This window comes from Leptidea sinapis, chromosome 25 (assembly GCF_905404315.1).
Source record: "Leptidea sinapis chromosome 25, ilLepSina1.1, whole genome shotgun sequence".
Lineage (NCBI taxonomy): Eukaryota > Metazoa > Arthropoda > Insecta > Lepidoptera > Pieridae > Leptidea > Leptidea sinapis.
In genome coordinates, this window is record NC_066289.1 from 12,647,429 (window position 1) to 12,674,192 (window position 26,764).

At 36.5% G+C, this 26,764-nt stretch overlaps 2 protein-coding genes and 1 long non-coding RNA gene across 3 annotated transcripts in view; 2 read left to right on the forward strand and 1 right to left on the reverse strand.

Annotated features, from left to right (window-relative positions):
• The window catches only part of LOC126971967 (thrombospondin type-1 domain-containing protein 4-like), a 74,322-nt gene extending 53,900 nt beyond the window's left edge, over nucleotides 1-20,422 (forward strand). The window contains exons 7-8 of the mRNA XM_050818501.1: nucleotides 6,396-6,526; nucleotides 20,390-20,422. Of these exons, the coding sequence (XP_050674458.1) occupies nucleotides 6,396-6,526; nucleotides 20,390-20,416 (158 nt within the window). The 3' untranslated portion in view covers nucleotides 20,417-20,422. The remainder of the gene's footprint in view (nucleotides 1-6,395; nucleotides 6,527-20,389) is intronic.
• Nucleotides 1,485-2,714, forward strand: LOC126971958 (putative nuclease HARBI1). The gene is made up of 2 exons (XM_050818492.1): nucleotides 1,485-1,922; nucleotides 2,013-2,714. The coding sequence occupies exons 1-2, from the start codon at nucleotides 1,656-1,658 to the stop codon at nucleotides 2,571-2,573; spliced, it is 828 nt and encodes a 275-aa protein (XP_050674449.1). The 5' UTR covers nucleotides 1,485-1,655; the 3' UTR covers nucleotides 2,574-2,714.
• LOC126971970 (uncharacterized) lies at nucleotides 2,929-4,963 on the reverse strand. Its single transcript, XR_007731013.1, has 5 exons — nucleotides 4,328-4,963; nucleotides 4,022-4,222; nucleotides 3,860-3,934; nucleotides 3,691-3,762; nucleotides 2,929-3,262 (listed from the first exon to the last, which is right to left on the reverse strand). It is a non-coding gene; the product is annotated as an uncharacterized LOC126971970 (long non-coding RNA).
• Nucleotides 20,423-26,764: the final 6,342 nt, after the last annotated feature.

The window sequence follows — 26,764 nt, forward strand, 5'->3', positions numbered from 1 at the left end:
CATGTGGGTTGAAGTCATAGAAAGGTAATTTATGCCATCTTCAGTCCCTTCAGAATTCTTAAGAAAATTTGTGGGTACTACCAATACATCTTGCGAATGAGTGACGATCCTGAGCTCGTTGCCCTGCACCTCACCTATTGAGTATTCTGGGTGTTTAACTATGTTCCGCCTACGCAGCATCTTCACGTAGGTCAACCAATCTGGACTGCACGTGTGGACTGCACGATATATATCATCGACATAAACCAAATCTTCTAGAACATTTGTTATGGGCCATTCTATATCGTGACGCTTTTTGCCTTTTTTGCCAAAATGTCATCAAGATTGACATGAAGTAGAACAGGTGAAAGAAGGCACCCTTGTCGTCAACCCGAATAACTGCTACATTCTCGGAGACGAACCCGTTATGTGTCATTTTACAAGCAAAGTTCTTCTAAAGGGCTTTAATTATATTTATTATTTTATCAGAGATACCAATATCTCGCAGACTGGATCAAATACCGGTCCACCTCAACGCATCAAAGGCTTATTAGAAAATATCTGCCATCACTTATAATATTGTAATTTAGTACATTTCCCTTTACCATTCCGCTGTTCTTATATAATGTAGAGTGTTTGATTTCATTTGGTCTATACATGATCAATTGTGTCAAAAACCTTAAAAGTATATCCATGCTAACACTTTACAATGCTTCTTGGAGGGTAAAGTAATGCCTCTTCAGTTGTTGCATTAAATGATGTCTTCTTTTTTGCAACGGTAATAAGAAGACCATTCTGGCGGTAAACAATTAATGTGAGATAATTCGTACGTGCGATTGGTTACATACTCCATAAAAAAAATAATAACTGTGATTTTACGAAACCACGATGCAAGTGACCATTTTTTTCGCAAAATTACATCAGCATAATAATCGAAAAAAAAAGAACAAATTTATTTTAATTAAATAAAAATTTTAATTATTTAAATATTAATAAAATAAAAAAAAAACTTTGTTAGGTGTAGAGTTCAAACCCGGGATATTGGGTTTGAACTTGGGAAACGGAGCGCTCGGCCAACCTGACTTGAAAGCAGTAGTTGATATTAATGATTCAACTTCACCTCTATCGCAGGCAGCTGTAATGCGACATACGATAGATGGACAAAAAAACCTCAGGCGATTTAGTAAAAGATTTACTTTAAAATCATTTCAAGGCGTTGTTGTGGAAGTTTCTACCAATCTTAAAAACGCACTATCAAAGCCCATTTTAAGGCAATTTTTTTCTTGTAGCCAAATTATAGAATTGCATGAAAAGTTGCAAATACAAAATATACATTCACCTATCGGATGGGTGGCATTCCACAACATTGCGTTTTTAAAAAGTGAAAACAGTCTTGTGATTTCCTTGGTGTTGCAAAAGAGAGATGTGATGTGGTAATTACTTACACCCATATTCTAAGTCGTAAACTCACGATTTCCTCGACTCGACTCAACCTCACTGAGGAGTTTTCATATTCACAGTTGTAATTTTTGTCCTTACCTTAAACACCTTCCTCACTCGAGGTGAGTTTGAGTCGAGGAACCAACTGTCAAATGTAAGGTTGATCGCCATCTACCTTGAGGAAGTTTATAAGTAATTGTTAGCTACAAAAGACATTATTTCATTAATTTTTTATAATGTCTTTCGAAAGTTTTATTGAATATATGTACGATAGTCCTAACGACTACTTATCGCGACGATATTTACGAGATGCAGAAAATCCGATGGAAATTTATGATGAAAATGAATTTCGAATAAGATTCCGCTTCACCAAAAATATTGTGGCAAGCTTTTTGTTACCCCTGCTCTTCCAAAATACTGGAGACAGCAATCGTGGATTGCCGATTCCACCCGTGATCCAAATGCTAGCAGCCTTACGATTTTACGCAACTGGAAACTTTCAAGTAAGTATTCTTATAACTTGTCTACATTCATAAAATTGCAATACAAAGCTTTGTATGTATACATTTTTACTTTAATCGGTATTTTTACAGATTGTTTGCGGCGACTTGCACCAAATAAGTCAATCAGTCGTTTCAAAGATTGTGGCCAATGTATCGAAAGCTTTAGCTTTAAAAATAAGGCGCTTCATTAAATTTCCTGACGTCCCTGAGCAAGCTAATGTGAAGATTCAATTTCATCGTGTTGCTGGATTTCCTGGGGTTATTGGATGCATTGATTGTACCCATATTCCAATAAAAAATCCAAACCGACAAAACGGCGAAGTATTTCGAAATCGTAAAGGTTGGTTTTCAATTAATGTGCAAATAGTATGTGGCCCTCGGATGGAAATATATGATATCGTAGCACGCTGGCCTGGATCTGTCCATGACTCTAGAATATTTAATAATAGCAGGTGTTATATGAGATTTGAAGAAGGGGAAATTGCAGGTTTACTGATTGGTGATAGTGGTTATGCACAGTCACCATACATGTATACACTAGTCCATAATCCACAATCACAACCTGAATTCAAATATAATAGGGCCCATATCAGTACTAGAAATATTATAGAAAGGTTTAATGGATATGGAAAAGAAAATTTGCATGTTTGAATAGAAAACTGCAAAATAATCTGTCAAATACATGTAATATTATAGTGGCATGTGCTGTGCTACATAATATTAGTATTGAGACCAATCAAGAAATGATTGAACCCTTAACCAATCTTGCTGTAGTTCCAGTACCTCACACTGGTGATACAGCACGAGGTAGTGTTATAAGGGCTGCCTTTATAGCAAGACATTTTAGTTAACACCTACATCTTATTATGTTTTTATATATACATTTTTTTATATGTTACTTTAAGGAAAATTTAAATATTAATCTTTACTATTATTGTTCTATTAATAAGTTTGTTAAATACTGTTCACAACTAAATTTTTGGATGATTTATAAATGAATGAATACTAAGCAATAAAGTTTTTTATTACACAATAGAATTGAAATAAGCATATACATACAACCTAATACTAAATTAATTATCAAAATTTTTTATTTTTAAATATTCTTAAACTTAATTCAGCCTCTTCTCTTTTGGCTCTATTGCAGAGGAGAAGTTCCTCTGCAGCTTCTCTCTCAGTTTTGGCTTTGAGAAAAATCTCCTCTGCTGCCTTCACCATCCACTCCTTCTCAGCTATTCTGAGCTTATGCAGCTCCACTTCCCTTTTCTGAGATTTTCCATATGTTTGTTGACGGATATGAAATTCTTCTTGAATCACTCTGGTCCGTATATTTCTTGACTCTGAAATGTAAATCATATAATAAGACCTATATTGTAAATGTAAAACAACAATTTCAGACATTTATTGATTTTTTTTTAAATAATAACAATAGGCCTGTGGTCTCCGTCTCTCTAACCATACCATCAATAGAGAACAAGTTAAACTGTCGACCCAGCCACTACCACTAACAACTGATAATAAATGTAAAGAGTTGCAATAAGTTATCTAAGCCCATCAACCAGTATTTAATCAGCATGGTGAGTTGAGGCTCTATATCCCCTATCTTCAAATAATAAGAAAAGACACCAGTGATGAACAGTCAGACATTAATTAAGTGGTTCATTATGGCAACTATTTTGCCTATTATAATGTGTTCAGGTATAACATTTATTTAATTTAATTGAATGAACATTCATTTTAAACTTTGACAAAATATTTTTATAACTACCTTGTGATGGAGCTGCACTATAATCAGTCAACCGGGACTCTGTCAAATGTGGAGGAGTGTTTATAATGTTTTCTGTAAAATTACGTATAACATTAATACTTAACAATAAACATAATATATAATAACATAATATTATTTTTTATAATTTTAAAAAGGTTGGTTATTTTACCTCTTCCTGACACATGTTCAACTGCTGGTACTTGAGATGACATGTCTAACAACATCACATCATCAATTTGGATTACTGCCAAACAGAAAAACAGTCATAAAAAATCACAAATGGCAATAAACTTAAAGCAGTAAGTACCAGAAGTACTTTAATGTTATTTACCTGCACTACAAGGTATGTTATCACTGTCGATTACATCTGCCAACTCCACATCTGTCTGTTCAGCGAGAGCATCCTCCAGTACAGGTACTAGGTATGTAAGCATTAGAGGAACCACCACCGGTCCTCATCCTTTCCCTTTTCTCTAAGGCCAACATACTTTTACGCCTGGTCCCAACATTTTTTAAGTTGAGCTTCAGTACTCTAAAAATAAAGTGATAAAGAAATAATTGCTCAAATGTTTCGTAAAGTTTGCCTTAAGTGAATACAATAGAATAAAATATATTTTCAACTACAGTAAGTACTTACTTTTGAATTCGTTTCTATGGCATTGTACTCCTCTGTTAGGCTAAGCCAGGGATTTTTTTAGCCACTGCGCTCCCCATAGTGGCTATCGAATTTAATTTGTATTTGATCACTAACTCCTGCAGACAAATCTTCTCGGCTTCATTGAAAAGCTGTCTTCCAGTTGCAGTCATTTTAAATAATTGCTCAATAAGGACAACACACGATTGAATTCACTTGTATACTGCGAAGCGAACAAAATATTTTCTTCTCCAAGCCAACCACTTCACAAATATCACAGTATTTTTTGCGCAAAACATGGGTTTTGTTTTCAAGTGCATTTAAGGAATTCGAATTACGCTGCGTTAATATTTGTTTATTTATGTGTTCGCTTTCATTTTACACTTCACTAATCACTTGACACAAGAAGTTGAAAGCCACAGATAAAAAATCGTCAATAATAAGGTTAGCATTCCTCCAAACGATGACGTAATTCATGAGTTTTACCTCGACTCACACTCATTCGAGGAACCTCATGAATTCCTCAAACTGACAACTATGAATACCAAACTTGAGTTCCTTTCAAGTCATTCCTTGAGGCCTCCTCGACTGAGTTCGAGTCGAGGGACTTTCGAGGTAACGACTTAGAATATGGGTGTTAATATCACCAGAGACGACGATTAAAGACCATCAGCCTCACAAATAAAATTTGGTATAATAACCTGAGAATAAACCAAAAATATGCAAAAATATAACAAATCAGATATTTTGTTTATTATTTGTTTATTCGGACGTGTAACGTTGCCCGTGTTTATTTGTTAGGCTGCTTGACAGTCGGCAAACTTCAGAATACATAGTGTTGTCAGTCATATAGTCAACATTTTGCATATTCGTGGTATAAATTTATATCAAATTTATTTGTAAGGCCGTGTTTTTAATTTTATAAATTCATAAATAATAACTCCTATAATCCTAGTTTATATATCACACCATAAAATGAAGACATGACCTTTAAGTAACTCGTGTATTAATAAATTCAACGTAAGATGCAATAATTAATAATATGCAAATCATAATCTGTAAGACGTGATCACTTGTAATTGATTGTTCATTTAATGTGTTTTTGATTACACGTATATTACAGTATCCTAGTGGAGAATATATTGGAAAAGCTGCAAATTTCTAATCTGTTTGATATGCGGCGGACATAGAAAGTGTAATCCTTATTAAAGTAAATAATATTATAGTTATATTAATTATTCTTCGGGTCAGTACTCTGTGAATGGAGTAGAAACGTAGTTTCATTTCTTCTATCGAATTTATCACGTGGAGTATTCCGAAGATCTATTTGAGCTGATTCCTGGTGCCCAAATCCACCACCGCATTACACGACATCTGGATGCGTGGCTTCCATTACAGTGGAGCTTTCAAGAAAGTTTGTTCCACGTACAACCAAACTATGGTATGACCTTTCTTGCGGGCTGTATACAGGGTGATACGACATGGCTACATTAAAAAAAGAGTGTAGGCGGTGTTAATCAATTACGACCAAGTACCCCGTACGATCGTTTATCCCCCTTTTGCATAATAATGTAAATCATACGATGAAATATTTTAACTTAGAAAAAGCAGAATATATTAATGTACTATAGGTATGTTTAAGTCATTTAATATAAAATTCTAGCGGCGACTCGCCAATTCGACTACATAAATATTGTAACAATTGGACCAATCAGATTCTCTTTCAAAAATGGGTTTTTCCAAAAATACCGTTAAAAGGTCTTAACGTTTTGGTAATAGAGAGACGGAAAAACAGACAAAAATATAAAAAACTGCTTTAATGGTAACCTTCCGAGAAAGTAATAATATAAATAAAGAAAATAACTGCTGTTTAATTATTACAGCATGCATCAATTTTATTTATGTGTAGAATATTGGACCCCATAGGGACTGCCCAAGACTTGTTGGATTTTACCAGGACCTTAGATATATAGGGTCAATTAACCACCCTAGTTTTCCATTTATTTTTATCGAAACATTTAATTGTAAAACATTTTTTTAATTTAATGTAATGTAAATATTATTTTCACAGGCGATGCACCCTGTGCGCTGAATTGTCGTCCACTCGGTCATCACTTCTATGCCTCTCTCGCTTTAGTTGCTGACGGTACACCTTGTACCATACAAGGATACAGAGCCATCTGCATACAGGGCGTTTGTAAGGTAAGTAACTAAAATTTTAGTCACATTAAAATTTATATCTAAAGTCTGCTTTACACCAGTCATTTTTCTAACCTTAGGAACTTAACTGTATATTTAGGGTAAATAATATCCGAACTTAAATTATCAGTAATGAATTATTTATGTACTGCACATATATACATCGCACTGCTAAGACTCTGCCTAAGAATTGTTTTCTCTAGAAACCCGCTTCCGTCAAGATATTGAAATTACAAAAAATCATATTAAACGCAAACAATAAAGAGAATAATATCTTTAAAAACAGCTATTTAATTACAAACTTTACATGTTATTATTTTAGAGAGGAGAATTATGTGCTTTTAATTAATTAAACACTTCTGAGATAAACTGATATGTCAAAGGACAAGTTAGCTTAGCCTGCAATCTGATATATATAAATTGATTTTTAAAATTTTGAAAAATTGGTAAATGACTCCCAGCCTATAAGCAAGGCAAGGAAAGGAACTACTGCATCTGCGAAATCTGTGGAAAGCATAATAAGTCATAATTATCCCAATCGTTATTGCAATACTCGTAATGATAGAGATGCGCGTATAAAAGAAAACATTTAAAAACAGATCGCTCACAACTTAATAGAACCAATTTATACAAGTTAGTTATATAATTGGCAATAATTTCTAACAACTTCACTTATTAAAGTTTTATCTGAGCCTTCTTCTAGTCTGTTTAAATACAATGGCAGTAAAGGTTTTCTGCTTAAGTAATAGTGTAATAGTAACAGTAAAAATAAAACATTATCATCGTTTTCTTTTTGCAATAAAACTGGCAACGTTTGATAATTCATTCACTGTATATCGCAAACACAACCCCAAATTATAAGAGTCACTCGGAAATAGATTCATATTTTTTCCATTTGGGGTAGAGACAATGGGTCCTTACGGAACGTCAGCTCATACTGTCATAAATTTACAGGTTTTTTAAGTTATAAATCTGACAAGCAATGATGAAGTGAGTACTTCTACCTGTATCTGAGAATAAGTTTGGTAGTTAAAACAGTTGCCAGCTTCTTGGACACCTTACCGGTAGAGCGACATTTATAAGGGCTGAGCACTTTGTTTTATGGCTACTAAACATCATTCATAAGAAAATTGAAAAATTTTCACAAATTCGATATAGTTATTGGTTTGACCCCGTTTTTCGAAAATCAAGTTTTCATCAGATCTCGACGTTACAATTCGAATCCATTCAGACCGGCAGATTTTAAGAAATCTCAAATAACTACAAAATAGTTTTTCTACAGAATAGTTCACAGATTACAGAATTCGTTCGTGAGTTGCGTTGACAAAAGAAAAACTGAAAAATGTTTATTCAGAATTACTTTGAAATTCCGTGATCAATCAATTGAAATTTAAAGATTCTTTAAGAGGCTCAAAAAATTGTGTGAAAAGTGGTTCATTCATTCAAAAGTTATTGCCGTTTGAAAATTCAAAAAATATTGTCTTATTAAACTTTTATCAGACATGATTTTCAGAATGATTTTTTCGAATTACTCTGAAATTTAATATGTGATCAAATGCATGTTCTGAGTTATTTTATAAATAGCTCAAAAACATAGAATAGGTAACTAACAAAATTAATAAATTATATTTTTGAGTACACGTATTTACGTAAAGCACACGATATAGTCGACACAGGCTCAAGCCGAGTTTGTATTTGATAAAAGTTTATTTTCATTTAGTATTATTGTAGCGTAAATAATGTAAAACTAGGCACAATCAAAAGATGCCGAGAAGGCTAAAGGTGAAACCGTCTTGTTCTATTTATAATAATTTATAATACCATGTGTGTTATAATGTAGTTATATACGTTATGCAGTATTTGACCGTAATTAACCCAGTATGTTCGAATGACACTTTATATTGCTAACTGCTAGTCTTAACTAATTTATTACTTACCTTGAATACAAACATCTTCGGAGAACTTCAGCGCAATATAGTTTATAATGTTTCTATTGTTTGATTCACGGATAGATTACGAGGTCTTTTTGTGAGACTAGTTCGTCACCATAATTACTTTAATTTTTTTCTATTGACCCACTTTTTGTGCGCTTCAAGAATGACTTGCTTTGACTCATTTTTGATATGATCTCATTTTTTTTTAAATAAAAGCCTAATAATCCAAATTACTCGCTGCTAATGTAGTCTTAAGGAAAAGGGCCTTTAAAATTAATGAAGAAGTTTTTGAGAATTTTTGTAATGAGAAAAAATGCGTGACACATTCACACATTACAGTGCACTGCATTAGTTTTGGGGGAAAGGGGGAGAACGACAACAACATCTAGTCGGCCCCAAATGTCAACCTTACCTGCACGCGGTACCTCCTGCTAGACAACGGACGAGGCTCTGGCGACCGACCTGTGGTGGGATAACCACTCACACCTGGCGGGGCAACCTAACAGAAGAGGCTTCAACACCAGAGGAATCACAAGAGCGTTGCCGGCCTTTAAGGAAGGTGTACGCGCTTTTCTTGAAGGTACCCATGTCGTATCGTCCCGGAAACACCGCACAAGGAAGCTCATTCCACAGCTTCGTGGTACGGGGAAGAAAGTACAATCAGAGAGATCACGAAAGCCATGCAGTCCACCTAGCAACCGGCGCTGCATTGCTTTCGGGGCAGGCGGTGGGAAATATGCTACCGGCCACGAGGCAGCAGGAGACCAGGCTCCTCATGGAAATCCAGCTACTGGAATATCTGTTAAGCTGTGAAAAATTCAAACGATAGGAACATGGAACATGCGCGGCTTACTTAGCCCCGGGAAGATTAACATCTTGGAAAAAGAGATCAACAGGTGCGGCCTCAATATCTGTGGACTTTTAGAAGTGGGAAAGTCATGCTGCCGTCTTTTGACGTCAGCGCAATCGGGCCAGACTCGTCCGAGTTAGTTACCACACTCGCACAGAATACCAGCGTGAAGTAGCGGCCTAGTGCCGCTATGTTTCGCATAGGTTAGTGTCGAGGACCGGTGGCCATTCCCCCCCCCCCCTCCACCAGAATATGACAGCGGATCTTCAAAAGATTTTACCCCAGGAGGGTACCGGCTCCACCAGATTCGGAGAATCCCTCCCCGAGCACTCTACCTCGGGCTGCCCTTCGTATTCTGGGGAGGGCACAGAACCGCGCATGACCGAGGACAAACGAGGCAGTAACACCACGGCACCCCGCTCCACACTCAACGTAGACTTTTGCAATATCAGGGAATTCACTCCAATTTAAACGCCGTCCACCACCACCTTGAGACGGCGCAGCCGCCCTTGTGTTTCGTTACGGAGACGCAGATATCTCGACCTAGCGATTCATCATATTTAACGTACCCCGGGTACAAAATTGAGCACAATTTTTTGCCCCATGCCGGGGTATGTGTGTACGTTAGGGAGGATATCTGGTGTCGCCGTCTCGGCAATTTTGAGGGTAGGGACCTGTCCACTCTCTGGCTCCCCGTAGATTTAGAGGACCGCATCCGTATCTATGCGTGTATCTACAGGTCCCATAGTGGTAACGCAGAAACCGATCATCTCATGGGCTGCGTTCAAGCGGCAATTGACGACGTGCTTGCACAGATCCCCTCCGCTGAAATCGTAGTCTTGGGTGATTTCAACGGGCACAGTGCCGAATGGCCTGGATCACGTACCACAGAGTACGCAGGGCGGTCTGTGCATAATTTTGCATTGGCGTATGGTCTGTCCCAATTGTGCCTAGTGCCTGCCCCGTTGCAGTAGCCGATGTGATATTACAGTGCATGGTTATTTTTATACCAAGCTCTGTAGTATCGATCGGTGGCAGATCACAGCTGGTTCGATGCGTCAGTTAAAGCAGCGTCTGACTGCAAAAAACAGGCGTATCGAACTTAGGTTGCAGCGCTGGGCACAAAGGATCCGAACTGCATAGTTCTTAAGAGGAAATACAACCGTGCCTCCAGATTTTTAAAGCGGCAAATCGCCCGTGTAAATTAAAACTCTGTGCTCTCCAAAATCATGGAGCCAAAATGGCTTCAAAGAAACTGGGCGTCATTAATAGAGCACGGCAATACTTAAAGCCGGCCCATATACTAGCGCTCTACAAAGCGCAGGTCCGGCCACACATGGAGTATTGCTGTCTGGCGCTGGCTCTGGTCTGGCGCACCCCAATATCAGCTCGATCCATTTGACCGCGTGCAACGAAGAGCAGCTCGAATTGTGTGGGACCCAGTGCTCTGTGAACGGCTGGATCACTTGGCGTTGCGTAGAGAAGCCGCTTCGTTGTGTGTCTTCTACCGCATTTATCACGGGGAGGGTTCCGAAGAGCTGTTTAGCCTGATTCCTGCTGCCGAATCCGACCTTCGCATGACACGCCACAAGTTAGGATATCATCCCCACCATCTGAATGTGTGGCGGTCCTCCACAGTGCGGTTTTCAAGGAGCTTTCTTCCACGTACTACAAAGCTGTGGAATGAGCTTCCTTGTGCGGTGTTTCCGGGACGATACGACATGGGTACCTTCAAAAAAAACGCGCACACATTCCTTAAAGGCCGGTAACGCTCCTGTGATTCCTCTGGTGTTGCAAGAGATTGTTGGCGGCGGTGATCACTTAACAACAGGTGACCCGTACGCTCGTTTGTCCTCCTATTCCATAGAAAAAAAAACCATTGGAGAGATAACGGATACTTTTTCACTAAATCCCATGCCGTATACTTCTCTGGAAATGACAGCAGTAGCCAGAACGGTGCTGCTTTCTTAATACCCCCACACCGGAGAAACTGTGTGATCGGCTTTGAAGCAGTAAACGACCGGATTATTAGCGTCAAACTAAAAGCTTCACCAGTTAATCTGACCATCGTGCAAATATATGCCCCTACCAGCACTGCTAGTGACGATATTAGACGAGATTCTATTCAGAACTAGAGACCACCATTACAAAAGTCCCTAATAGAGAAACTCTGGTAATACTAGGCGACTTTAATGCTAAAATCGTAGCAAACTCTAACCATCTTAGCCGGTATGTGGGCGGATTTGGTCTTGGAGCACGCAACGAAAGAGGTGAACGTCACATACAGTTTGTGACTGAAAATGACCTGGTGATAGTAAAAGCCTTTTCCAACATCATCCACGTAGGCTGTACAGTTGGATAACACCAGACGGTAAATATCGCAATCAAATAGACTACATTTTGGTTCGATCGCGATGGAGAACATCTATCAGAAATGTTCATACTCTGCAGTTCATACCTGGTGCAGACTGTGGATCTGACCATCAACTACTGATCTCAAAGCTTAAGCTACAACTAAGAGCAGTTCGAAGTCTCGTAAAGCAGAGTAGAATCGAAGTAAAGGATAGCTCAAAGTTTTACGCTGTAGCAAAACAGAACTGGGTGAAATAGGATAATGCAAACTTAGTCGGGAAGACACCTGACGTGCTGTGGGAACGAACTAAGAGACTGGTAACAGACTCAATTGCAGCCTCTGGATTACCGAATGTGGCACACAAACGGCAACACTGGATAACAGATAGCACCGTAGAACTGGTCGAACGGAGACGCGCATTAAAGGCAAAAGCTGCAGAAGTTAGTGGCTTGAACAAATTATTGGCGCAAATACAAGCAGGATGCAGGCGGGACCATAATGGAATATCTTCACAAACTATGCGAAGAAATCGACGCTCACCCTAACAGACATGAGTCCAGGGATCTCTACCATAAAATTCGATCCATCACAAAATCACTTACTTCCAAAACCTGGGCCATTGAAAATAGTGATGGTGTGGTAGTTACAGAACTAGATCGCATAACTGAAGTTTGCAAAAGTTACTGCCAGTCCCTATTCCTGGACAATCAGTCGCAAAAATTTCGCAATACTGAGCCCGGAACTGAAAACCTACAGCCGGACATACTTAAATCTGAAGTCAGCGCCGCCATAAAACACCTCAAAAATGAGAAGGCTACCGGAAGAGATGCTATCCCGATCGAGACAATCAGAGCTCTAGATGATGTTGGTGTTAATATATTTTACATCATCTGCAACAAGATATGGCAGTCGGGAATCCGGCCAACAGGATGGACTCATACGGTTTTCCTTCCACTACATAAAAAGGGTTCTACCAAGAAGTGTAGCAACTACTGCCTTATTGCACTAATATCTCACGCAAGCAAAATAATGTTACACATTCTGAATGAACGACTGAAGCACAAGAACAGGCCGGATTTGTTAAAGGGAAGGGTACACGTGAGCAGTTCCTAATTGTTCGCCAGATTATTGAAAAGGCACGAGAGTTCAACAAGCCAACTTACATATGCTTCGTCGACTTCTCGAAGGCGTTTGACTCTATAAAATGGCCTAAACTATGGAATGTTTTGCTAAACATGGGTACACCAAAACACATAGTTCATCTTCTCAGACGCCTTTATGAAGATGGAACTGCATCGGTGCGAACGGATGATGTCCTGTCAAAAAACTTCCATCCCAGCGCAGGCATTCGCCAAGGATGCATAATATCACCGCTTCTATTCAATGTTTACACAGAACTCATAATGCGCATTACTCTCGAACACTGGACGGATGGTGTTTCTATTGGCGGATACAAAATATCAAATTTGCGCTACGCCGATGATACTACTTTGTTTGCGACCAGTGTTAGCCATATGGAAGAGCTACTTCTCAAAATGGAGCGCGTGAGTCTAGAGTTTGAATCTAAGATTAACCGCAGTAAAACCAATGTGATGATTGTAGATCGAATCAACAATAACTCACCCGACCTCACGCAGATTGGGAACTGCAATGACGTGCAATCTTACGTATATCTTGGTGCTTTAATCTCAAACAATGGAGGATGCGTAGATGAAGTAAAGCGCCGTATGGCGATAGCAAGAACTGGGATGGACAAATTGAAAAAAATATGGAAGAACAGAAACATTACAAAAGCCACGAAAGTCCAGCTCGTCCAAACACTTGTTTTTCCCATATTTTTGTTGCTCTTGTTGACGTTGCGACAAGCCGAGAAAAAGAAAATTGATGCTCTGGAGATGTGCTGCTGGAGGAGAATTCTAGGAGTTTCATGGACCGAGTTTCGCACCAACGTCTCCATTCTCCAAGAACTTGGCATAAAACAACGCCTTTCCGTGTTAATGCAGACTCGCATTCTTAAGTTCTTCGGACACGTCTCCCGGCGCGAGAGTGAGTGCATTGAGCGCCTTGTCGTTCAGGGTACAGTGGTCGCCCATGCGATGGACCGACCAAATTAAGTCCGCTGTGGGCGGTCCATTGAATGCGTGCACCAGACTGTCGGCCAGCAGGGAAAAGTGGCGAAGTCTCGTGGGGCGTATCACATCTGCCCCAAAAGATTTCACTTCCTGATGACCACGACCGCTTTGTCAAGAGCGTAATGACGAAGAAGATGCATTAGTTTTGAAGAACTCTGAGTGGTAACGTAATCGCACTAGTTACTGTGAGACATAAGAAACATTAACTCTCATTTCCCAGTAGTCTTACTAGCCTCGACACCTTGGAAACCAAAATACAATAATGCTTGCAAACTACTGTTTGACTACAAAAAAAGGTGTTTCTTGTCCAGAAAGTTCAGGTGCTGTAAGAGGAAACAGCAGCAGCTATTTTTCGGTGAAAATTCTCGACTGTTTATTTCTTATTTAACGAAAATCAATAATTATTTCATAAAATAGGCAACAAACAGAAATGACTCATAATATTTTCTTCCCGTTAGATGACCAACACTTCGTATCGTTATAGGAGAAAATATTTCAGAAAGAAACCCTGACGTTTGAGGTTTCCCTCAGTATATTTAGTGGGAGTTGTAGTAGTCCTTATCGACTGATTGACTGATTTTTGTCAGGCTCTAGTTACATTTTTAATTATTATGGAACATGAGAGATAACAAATGATTACTCTTAAATGTAACAATAACAATAACAAATATTCAATTCTATAAAATGACTGCCAATTGTATTAAATTGCTTGCTTTATTGTATGACGTTGCGATCGGCGGCTTTGCCTTTGTTTGAATCTGTATAAATTGTTTTCAATTTATTTACAATCATTACAATAATACGACTAATTAATATTATTAATGATTATTTTATATGTTTGTGTTTATGAAACTATAGTCAGTAGAACAAATATCAAATATATACATACAATTCCATAAATGATTTGATTTGATTGAGTACCTACTTACTTTGAATAGCCCGCCTCGTCGAGTAAAAACAAGCGGCACGGCCGTACCATCCTATTCTTTGTTGTGGGTAAAACTACAAGCCTTCAATTTGGATCAGTAATTTAAACATTATAACTAGTCAAAGTTTCTTAATATTGTCACTCACTGACTGACTGACTGACCGATCATCATAAGTTTAAGGCACTTCTAGCAGACATAGAAGCTTCATATTTAGAATACAATTAGGTTTTAGTTGATAAATCAATGAGAAACTATTATATTTTACAATTTCTGTCCAGTATTCTAGATACACCCACTGCTTAAATAACTTTGTATTCTCATATAATTAATATGGCCAAGTTTATCAATTCCTTTAAGCCATAAAATATTTTCAATATTGATATGGTCACTATAAGATGTTGTTGGTTAACCTACCAATTACTTTATAACTTAATACGGAATCACCATTAAGTTGGGATTAAATAAATTGACCGACTTAACTACATGGATCTCACAACTTTTGCGGTAAAAGAACTGAGTTGCGAGACTTGGTTTTATTAACAAGTTATGTTTTTGATGGCATATCTATTTACATTATAATATACCTAACAGGCACATTGAAAGTATATTATTTCAAACTATCCAGATGCTACAATATTTTTTAAATTATTCGTACACCTTCTAAAAAAAGTACAACAGTGAGAGAAGTGAGCCGTAAGTATAAAAAAAACATTCACTCGTAGAAGTGAGATGTTCAAAAATTTTGGATTTAATATCATTAGACTTAAGTTTCATTAGACGAATGTAAAATTTTGGGAAGAGGATTATTGTAGGTTTTAGTACTGATCATAGTGATACAAAGTTTGATAATTATTTTACATTTTATTCCTAAATATAGATTTATTCAGACTCAGAGCTTACATTGTAGATAAATGCTACAAGAGGCTTAATTATGGTATCTTTATATATTTTTGGAATACTGCGTCAATGACTGTTTTTGATCTGTTGGTACAGCGCGATTACTGCACATTTTCAAATTAAATTTAGAAAAAATAGAAGAAAACAGAATAATGAGAATTTTATCTTAATCTTTTTAAAGAATTCGTGATACTTGTGGTGTTTTTAATTAAATTTTCGTGAATTAATTCAATAATTGTATTTATTGATTGGTTGGGAGAAATAAAGATAGATAAAATTAATAAATTTTTGACTTTGACTTCTTGTAAAAAAATACTATAGCTAAAAGTAAAAAAAGGTAACTAAAAAGTAAAATAAAATTTTCTCTACAACATTTTGAAGTTGTAGAGAAAATAAAAATAAAATATTCCTACTCATTACCACAGAGTAGTGGGGATATTTAAGTATAAGCTATTACCACAGAGTAGGGATGCATACGTACGTACCTATTCACTATTACAGACTAACATAAAAGCCTAAAAAAATAAGCTCTTTAGAATATGATGTCATACATTTCTTATCGCCCAAGGATGTTTGTTAGCCAATGTTGTTAAATCATTAGCTGGTTTTTGCCAAAAGAAATATTTCTTGGTAAAAATGTACAACTTCTGGATAGTATAATATTTCCACTGTACCTTTGCATAAACACCTGAAACAAGATTTACCTACTGTTATTGAATTATATTTTTCTGTAGGTAACATATGTAGGTATATATAACTGATCCCGGTGCTGAGTTTTAGATTTTTGTTCCTGAAAGTCGATCAGTTTACAGAAAGTTTCACTTTGTACTAAGTGTTATAAAAAAGAATTTAAAATAAGAAAAGAGAACAAGGCCGTCAAAAGTCATAGGCTGCAGATCCTTGGTATGTCTTAGAGATACCCGCCAACGCAACTAGAATTACCCATCTCGTAAATCAAAGTGAACAAATGACAAATCTATAATTTTTCTACGTTGAATTGTCAAAATTACTTTTATCTCTACTGTTGACGTAACGAGACGATATAAGTATACAACCATGTTAGCTTCAAAAGACACGTAGAGATAAGACGAGAAAATGGGTAGAGATAATTAACTCGTGTTGCGCATGCTATCCCGGCTTGCTTAGACGCCTGCCTCGGTTTAACAGTTACATAATAAATTGTGGAACCGACTACTCTCAGACATGCTGTCTACTTATAAAATTTTCTACCTAAAAAGGTAGAAGAGAAAATAATATGTTATCGTTACTAAACTTAGAAAATTTCAACTGTGATGCTTTCTTCAAACAACTTTCGAGGAGTAAAGATCTCATTGAAGTTATCAACTCAATTCATTATTATGCTACTAGCCTTTAAGTGAAGGTAATATGTGTTGCTTTTATATGCAAATGGCCATCAAAATGACAAAATTTACTGCAATCTTAAATGGTAATTGCACATTATTCAAAGGCGAGAATTCTAACGCTATTTACCTACAATAGCTCAATCGTTCATTGCAATAAGAGTCAGCGAAATTAATTTTATTATAATAACTAATCACGACTTATTAATTTACTAGATTAATCAGACCACGATGTGGTTATTTCTTGGTGTATAATAAATTTGTTTTCGTTGTTTTAATATTCAGTGATCGGTTGACCTGTGAATAGTTGACGTGTTCTAATAGGAAGGGAGTTACCATGAAGTTGATAGCATAGAAACCATTCTATAAAATATACGCTGATTTCCATAGTTTCAAACCAATTCATGATTTTTGTGATTTTCTAAATATTAAAGATTATTTGATGATAATGATTAAATAACAATAAAAACTACATCAGATGGGTCAAGAATACAGTGGATTCTATGCAATGAGGCGGCTATCTAACTAGGTAGCTAACTTCAGTAATAACTTTTATCCATCAACTAGGTAATAACTTTTTCAAAATTTCCATACATATGAATGAATACATTTGGTAAAACAATAGAAACAAATACTTAAACTTTATTCATATACGTATATTATATAAAGCGGTCGAGTTCTTAAAATTTTTCTTTATGATGAAAAGATAAATATTTCGATATTTCATCTTTTCATCACCCAAATGTCCTACATTTTCTAATGTTTAAGCAATTCTAGCAGAACATGCTTCGTCCATTCCACAAATTGAAGCATAAATTATAATTTCTATATTTTCATATACAACAACATTGTTTTAAAAGTAGCCGGCGGCGTGTGCAGAGTTCAATGTAGTTTTAATCAACATCTCTTTATCCACGTCGGCGCCTTTGAAGATTAAAATCATACCTTTATGGAAATGTCATTTTGTCCGGTTCTGTCTTGAACACTTTAATAGATACAATAATATATTAATTACTTATCTAAAGTTAATAATACGTTATATAAGTTGGCCAAAAACATTAACCGCTACAAAAATTATAATATTATAATATAAATAAAAAGTACAAAATTGAGAAAAATGGATTAAATAAACAAAAAATAATTTCATTTTCAATTGTGTTTTATACCACAAGTGGCAAATTTTGATGTTATCGCAGTTGTAAGTTATTGGGCATAAATAAGTCAAGTGTGAAAGAAATGTAGTGACGAAAAAATTACAAACTACCCACTTAACTTTGTTTTTTTTACGCATAAGTTGTAAATAGGATAAATATCGAACTTCGTCTCATAATCGTTATCGTTGCCATATTTCTTACATTGCTTCAGTGGCATTAAAAGTAAACAATTTGAGTTTGTTTTGGTTTCGTAACTTAAAGCCTAGTGTTTGGACATCACAAACATGCCATTTGATGCTAATTCAGTGGCGAGAGCCGTCGCTCTTATCGACGAAGGGTTTAGTCAGCGTTACGTGGCGCGGAAGCTTGGTGTCGCACGTACCACCTTAAGGGATGCAGTGAAACGGTTTCGGGAAACTGGCTCTTATGAGCGAAGACCACGACAGGGCCGAAAAAGATGCACCTCCGCTCGTGACGACTGATTTCTTGTGACCAATGTTCTAAGAAATCGATTCACTACAGCTGTTGAGGCACGAAACCAACTTCGTGAGGTTCGCAATGTTCAAGTGAGTGAAAGAACAGTGAGAAGAAGACAAGGAGAGAATGCCCTTGGAGCTTTTCGACCAGATGGTCGAAAACTCGACGGACTCGAGATCGAGTGCCACAATTGCTCGTAGGCCACCGGAGAGAAAGACTTCGTTTTTCCCGAGAGCACGCCGAATTGAATATGGAACAATGGAAGAATGTTATGTTTACTGACGAGACAAGAATATGCTTGCACGGTCCTGACGGTCGCCAGCGTGTATACAGACGCAAGAATGAAAGGTTTGCACCATGTACTGTTGTGGAAACAGTAGGTTACCAAGGTGGCTCTATCATGATATATGATATGGGGCGGCATTACTTACGAAGCACGCACTGACTTGGTTATCTTCGAAAGAGGTGGAATAAATGCTCAGAGGTATGTAACGGAAGTGTTGGAACCTCATGTAATGCCATTTGCTCCATTTATTGGTGAAGATTTTTTATTAATGCAGGACAACGCTCGCCCCCACGTTGCTAGAGTTGTTACCGCGTACCTGGATACCGTCGGCATTCGAAAATTAACATGGCCATCCCGGAGCCCAGATTTAAATCCTATTGAACACATATGGGACAATTTAAAAAGACGTGTTTGAAGCCGCATACCAGCTCCAACCACCATAGATGAATTAAAACAATCCGTGAGGAGTGGCAGAACATTCCACAACAACAGATCAAAGATGTCAGCGACAGCATGCCAAACCGTTTGATGGAAATCATGAGGGCTAGAGGTGGAAATACGCACTATTAGAATTCATTTATTCAACAGATTTTTTATTTTTAAGCCATTTCATCACATTTGCTAATTTACGGCCAAAGTGTTTTTCAGACTTTTTTATAAATAAACGTAATAATTAAAAACAATATTATCTTTCATTTTACTTCAATATACCTACGTTATAAAATAACATTCACAAGTAAGGCCACAATTTTTTTTTAACCAAAATCGTAAAAAATCAAGGTGCCCACCTTGATTTTTAATTGTGCCGCCGAGTGTAGTTTTAAGTAGCATGAGCAACATTTGCGCAGCCGTGATCCGTATGGCGTTGGCAGAAACTGACACGGAGAGTTAAGCTTATGATATTCCGGTCCAACGTGAAGACCGTATGTATGGGTGTGAGACGTGGAAGGTCACCAAGTCCATATCTAATTAACTTCAGGTTTATTTTAACCGATGCCTTCGCGAAATCCTTGATCTTCACTGGCCCGACAAAATTTCCGTCTAGGGCAATGCAATGAACTTCCAATTGTGCTGGATAAGTCACACACTCCAACCATATACCGAGGCGAGCCCTAGACTGGAACCCTCAATGAAATCGCAGACGTGGCCGTCCAAAGCAAACCTGGCGGCGGACTGTCATTGACGAGGCAAAAGCCCTCAAAAACCTGGAGTGAAATGTATAAAGATGTTCAGAACCGATTGGAGGTAGACTACGGGTTACAGTAACATAAGAATTTAAAAAGATTTAAACGCGTTATTATTATAATTTGTTAGATTCCCTGGTCTCGGATTATGTTCAGTAAAAACAATGAAATTAATAATAATAATTTTAACCAAATACTAATGAAGATGTAATTCTTTATAAAGTATTTATACTTATGTGGTATTCGCGTTAGTGCCTGAGAGTAAGTTACAATTGCAATACTCTCGTCTAGTGAATCTCGTAATTGCAGAGTCGAGGCGCCGCGCCAGATCTTTGATTGGATGATTACCACACACCGCCTGGAGCTATCAATGTGATTATTCTGAATGTAATTAGACATTAATTTATTTTTTAGTTTTGCTTAAGCCCTTTATTTTTTATCATATTGATGCATTACAAATTGTTCAGTATCTTATGTTTTTTGGGTTTTGTAGGCTGTATTGAATTAGGATATTGAAAAAAAATCTACCAACGACACCAGCAAACCTTACTAAACTTACGAGATGCGTTTTCGTTTCGATCTTTTATTATACATAGATGTATTGCTCTTATATTATACATAAATGAGATAAAAAGTTTTTAGTTTTTTTTTGTTTATTTTAAGGCTAATAATAAACTCATTTGCAAAAGAAACGGATGGTTTTAATTCTTGTCGTTCCTTTAGAAAATACAAAACCAAAAGAGGTTTTAATCATTTGAGAATAATAGTGGCACATTTATGAAGTATAGTGGTGCATAAAAAGTTTATTTCACTCATTAATTTGTTTTTAAATTTCAATTATTTTACAAATTCAAATTTTAGACAAAGTCGGTTTTTGACAAAAATTGCAGTTAATTGCGTTTAGTGGCGGGCAGCCTAGCGAAACTCTCTAAGAAAAAAGCAATTGACTCGAATGTATGAAACGGGCAGTCATTGACAGATTGACAGCTATAATCTTGTAAAAAAAGGAGATCCGCCACATTTTAAGCAACTGTTCCCTTTCAAAGTTAGCCAGATTATACTTCGTGGCCAATCGCAATACTGTAATCACTATTATTTCAAACTGATGTCAAATGACTGCACGTTTCATACTAAACTAAATTTTTACTTAGCTCGTCTAATAGTACGTAGTATTTACATCCTCTTTGGGGCCGGGAATCGTTGATAGTTCGTATTAATTCTAAATCATTTTTTAAATAATTCTTTTTGGATTATCCTTTATCCTTGATATTAATTTTAAGGCTCGATACTATTATTTAGCGGTCCCTAAAATGGTTGATAAAACCATAACAGCCAGCAAAAATAAAGAGCTCCTTGAGGAAGGGTGTAGTCAATATTATGTGCCCCAGAGGCTAAATGGGAGTCGTTCGACTGTCTAGAGGACTTGATCAAGAGACTGGTTCCGTCAGGAGGTCTGGGTCTGGAATAAAACATGCACAGAAGCTCAAGATCTGCTTCTTGTCGAACCATTAAGAAATTGCAAACCTTCTTATGTCGACCTCAAAATGACTCTACAGGAAGTGAGAGGTGTGCAACCAGCTTATGGAGTGTCAGGAGGAGGCTTCTCGCTGCCAATATATGAAGTCACCGTCCAGCTCGTGGCCCTAAATTATTCCGCGAGCACAGAGTTGCAATACTTAGCTTCGCTCGAAACTGTGAGACGTGGACTCAAGAGGACTGGGGTAGAGTATTATTCTTGGATGAAGCCAGAATATTACTAGAAAGGGGAACGTTTTCCAGAAGGATGCTTTGAAGAAATAACCCCTTATGGTGGAGGCTCAGTTATGTTTTGGGCAGCGATTAATGTATTGGACGAAACGGAGTTAGTCTTCATAGAACACGGCACTTTGAATGCTGCTCGATGTCTTGATCTTAATCCCATAGAGCACATATGGGATGTTCTATGTGAATGTAATTGTTGCGCAGTGGGAGCGTATTCCACAGGACACAATTAAGAATAGCATCGACAGCAAGCCCGGACGAATACAAGCTGTCATTTTTGCAAGAGCAACACTCGATATTAAAGTTTTACTTTCTTATTTTTATGTTAAAAATACTTTAGTTTTTAGCCTGCCTTTTTATTTAATGAACAGATACGCATTTAGCTGTTTAGGATCAATTTTCATTAATTTCATCGAAATGTAATGATAATGTAACAAGGACGTTCACGTCCTTGTGAAATGCTGTACTGTGGAAGCTGTGGAATGATCTTAAAAAATGCGCGTACACCCTTCTAAAAGGTGGTGGCAGTGATTCTGTCATCTTCTGGCGTCGCAAGAGAATGTGGGCAGCGATGATCACTTAACATCAGGTGATCCGTACACTCATTTCTCCTCCTCTTCCATAGAAAATGGCATAAAAATATATTTTTTTTAACTGCGTGTCTTGAATTCATCAACTCGGTCAATATTTCACCTGTTACTATTGCGGTTTATCAGATACAGCTCACTGATTGACAGACAAACGAGTGAACCCTTGGTTATATTCGAGTACAAAACCCTAACAAATACTTAATTTAACAACAATATTGCAAGAGCATAATAATCCTGCTATTTGATTGATACGAATAGGAAAGCTCTTTAAATACATTGACCATTTACGTATAAGCAAATTCGATAGATTGCAACACGTTTGGCCGTGATCTGCGTACGGGAGTCTTGACTTTGAAACGCGTATAAAATGTTGTATGTTACTGGTGTATAAACAAGGTTACTTTAAAATTGCAAAAAAAATAGTTTTATTAGTTTATTAGTTAATACATTGATAATATACTGTCCCGATAAAATTATACTTAAACCATCACTTTCATGCTAAGATTTATAGAGCCTACTTAGACTTTACTTACATAAAACTTAGGTGAGTGTGATAAAACGCGAACTCGACTTTTACATTGGGCTGTTTTAGCTAAAGCTCAGTATACTTTCAGATATCAAATGACTACAAAAACGAAATGAGATTATGCTCAGCTAAATTTAACGTAAGTAAAGTCTGAGCAAAATCTATGTACGTTTTTTTATGAAATTAAGATACGAGACGTTCAGTTGATGGTATTTGATACGTTACCATTCAAACAAATAAAATAAAATAAAAACAGAGCACTCGGACGGAACTCTACTCTATCTCTCGCACGGGTTCGAGTACCGCATCGTTCACAAATTTTGGTTACAAATTTAATTTGAATATTGAAATTTATTGCCACTCTTTCGATGTAATACACATTTAAAGCTATATATATATATATATATATATATATATATAAACGAACAGTTACCTCAAGCAGTACCTTTTCATAAGAATAACGTATGGCATTAATTACATTAGAGCTAGTATGACGAAGGCGATGTACTGTTTAAGTACTACCCGGGCACATTATCTCTGGACCTCGCTGGGACGTGAAACCCCCTCCCGATCCCCTTTCACCCCCTCACGCTCGTCCTGTTGCGTCAGTACGGTTTGCAGTTTCATTACCGTTACATACATGCCGTGATATTTTCTTAAAATCACTGCTTTGTTTTTGAAGTTTTCATTTTTACGCTTTGATTTTGTTGTTAATGGTTCTGTAGTTTATGTTGTTAATCGAGATTCTTTCTTTGAGTTTTCATAATTATAATAGTAAAAATCAGCATCAAAACTCAGCACCTTTACTTGAATCTGTAAAATAGACAAAATATTTAATAATAATTTTATAAAATAAGTTTATACATTTAATAATAACATTCTAATGGTGCTTGTTTTGCAAACCATAACAAAGCGACTATGTGACGTCATCTACGTCTGGTCCACAGATAATGTAATCTGGTAGTACTTCTTCAATCATAATATTTAAATCTTATCTTTATGAACAGATTGTCAACAGTTGTTTTGACAATTATTATGTTAACTCATAATTGTGAACAGCTGCAACAAAGTTTCTGATAATGTTCAACCAAGCTTTGCCCACCGCTCTGTAGGTATAAATAAAACATAGTACCTTATTACTAGCAGCTGTTATTAAGAGTCAGCTTAATTAGGTCCGGTTTGTATGTTTGATAAAATCTATAGCTGTGTCTGATATAAATGACAAGTACAGCTTTTTTGCCATTAACAATAAGTTAGGCTTGTAAAGTCAAAGCTTAATAGTAGATTCTCATAAACGAGAACTATTAGCATTCCCTGATCAGATACAGGAATATTGATGCTATCAAGACTGCTGACATTTATTTAGATGTTGAAAGGAAGTGAAACAATAATAATATATATTGCTGGATAGTGTTTCATATAACAGGGTACCTGCAGGGCTGGTCTACTAAAAAAATATGCAGTTGTAGAAACTGCCGATAGAACTAAAAACTTACAACATGTTGTATTAAATATTTAAATTTAATAATGTTTAAAAACAATTAAATTATCAATTTGAATTTATTTTCAATAATATATTCATCAAACATTCATCTTTTCACTGAATCCATTCAATTTCACTTATAAGATATACACAGCCCTAATGTTGGACAATACGTCAGCTGTATAGCTACATATACTGCTTTAAGCATTTCGGTGACGCGAACTCACGAGATTTCACCCATCGAAAAAGTGTCTAACTAAATATTTTTATATTTATTTTTTGTTTAGTTATAAATTTATGACTGCATGAGCATGTGGGTGACGACCAAAGAAGTTTTCAAAAATAAAATTATTAAAACTTTCGTGAGTCATTATTAATTTTATTTATTTAAATCGGCTTTCGTCTTGATTAATCGGTGTTGGTACTGGGATGTAGACAGGACGTTATCGCGAACCCACCACACTCACCCTGATGAAGGACATCCGAATGGTCCGAAACTAGTCGGTACCGACACCGACGAACCGTGAGTATCTAATTTAAATAAATAAACTACTCAATAAATGTTGTTTATTTTATCTCTATTTGTGATTATGTAGTCTGATAACACATTTAGTTTTGATAATTCATCACAAGAACCGAGATACGATTGAAATATTTATAATTATCTCGATAAAAAAAACCCCCTAAGTGAATTTTTTTCTAAACTTTAAAAATCTTGGACACGTTGTAACGTCCAACAACCTCACGGGTAATGAAGAGGGAACGAAGAGCCTTGTTACATGTAAAGCCCACTCACTACTTGAGGAATGATAAATTAATTTAATTCACAGCTTATTGAGCATCTTTCTACTGGGTGTAGCTGTGGGTTGACCGTACGCTAAAACAGTACAATCTCTGCGGGTCCTTTTTATTCACAACAAAACAATACTTATGACCTTATTTACAATACTTACTTAGATTACATGAAGTTTTAACTTCCTGTAATCCTTCTTAAAACTTCTATTACGACAAGAATGTGTACCAAGAATGCTGGACACATTTCCGCGTTGGTTTGCTGGCTGGACCAAGTATCTCGACACCAGACTACTTCTTAAGCCCGCGACCTCTCGGGTTTTATCCAACTGAGTCAACCGTTTGAGTTCGCATGGGTAGTAAATTTTGGTATATATTTTTCAACTCTGAAAAGTAATCTCAAAAGTGAGGGATATCACTTTAAAAAAAGAACTTCATAAACACTATTCCATAGCAATAGATTATATCTATATTATATATGCACTAAAAGTTATAAAAATAATGGCGTATTTTTATACAATCTAATTAATTAATCTAATTCTAGTAACGATTATTGCTATTTTTGGAATATTTGTAATTCCAAAAGTTATGAGGTAACAAACATAAAAAAACCTACCGATGAATTGCGAACCTCCTCCTTTTTTGAATTCGGTTAAAAATAACAAATTGTTTAGATTTGAATGAGCGACATCTCAAGTCAATTTCCTAATATGCAATTATTGGAGTTGAGCAGGTTATCAACTGTAAAGTGGATCCTGTAGATGAGGCAAAAGACTGAACAGGATATACCATAATTTACGACCCATGCGTACTAGTGGTTTTCTCAGTTGGAAAGAGCGCTCGGGAGGAAACCGAAAAGTCGCGTGTTGGAGTCCCGCATCGTACGTAAATATTGGCTCAAATTGAATTTGTATAAATAACTAAATTTTATTTTAACTATCATAAATACGGTAAACGTCAAGGTGGCAGGAACTGTGAATGTAGTTATGAGTAGACTAGTAGAAGATAAGCAAGTATTCATCCGTACTGTGTGTTGAGTTGTGTACAAAACATTTTTGTTACTAAATAGAAATGAAATCTTAAAAAAGATTTGTGTGGTAAAGGTTAATAATTATTATAATATTAATGATTTTCTTAATGATACCACAGATTGGGAATGGAGCGAACGCCCAAGCCGCTCGGTTGTGGCTATGGGGTTGTCCTTTCTGCTAGGTACTAGTCTTATCGGGATTTTCCATTTCTGTAGGTAAGTAGCATTACAATATCACAAAGCACACGTCATAGAACACCCAGTGAAATTTAATTTATTTTTTCTTCACATAGATCGACACTTATGAGTTATGAGTAGGCACATACCATGGCTCCTTAGACTTGACTTGTATGAATATATCAAAAATGTTTAGGATATCCTCCTGAAAGCAGTTTGATGTGGTTTAATTAATATTGTTACTCAATTAGAAAGGCTTCTCAATTTTAACGAATATACAGCATAAATTTATAATATAAACATGTAAATGCACCATATAATATAA

What these genes read in the sequence shown, in the direction of transcription:
- LOC126971958 (XM_050818492.1), top strand. Translation starts at nt 1,656, where the DNA reads ATGTCTTTCGAAAGTTTTATTGAATATATGTACGATAGTCCTAACGAC. An exon ending in ACGCAACTGGAAACTTTCAA is followed by an intron (nt 1,923 to 2,012) that starts GTAAGTATTCTT and finishes GTATTTTTACAG; the next exon opens with ATTGTTTGCGGCGACTTGCA.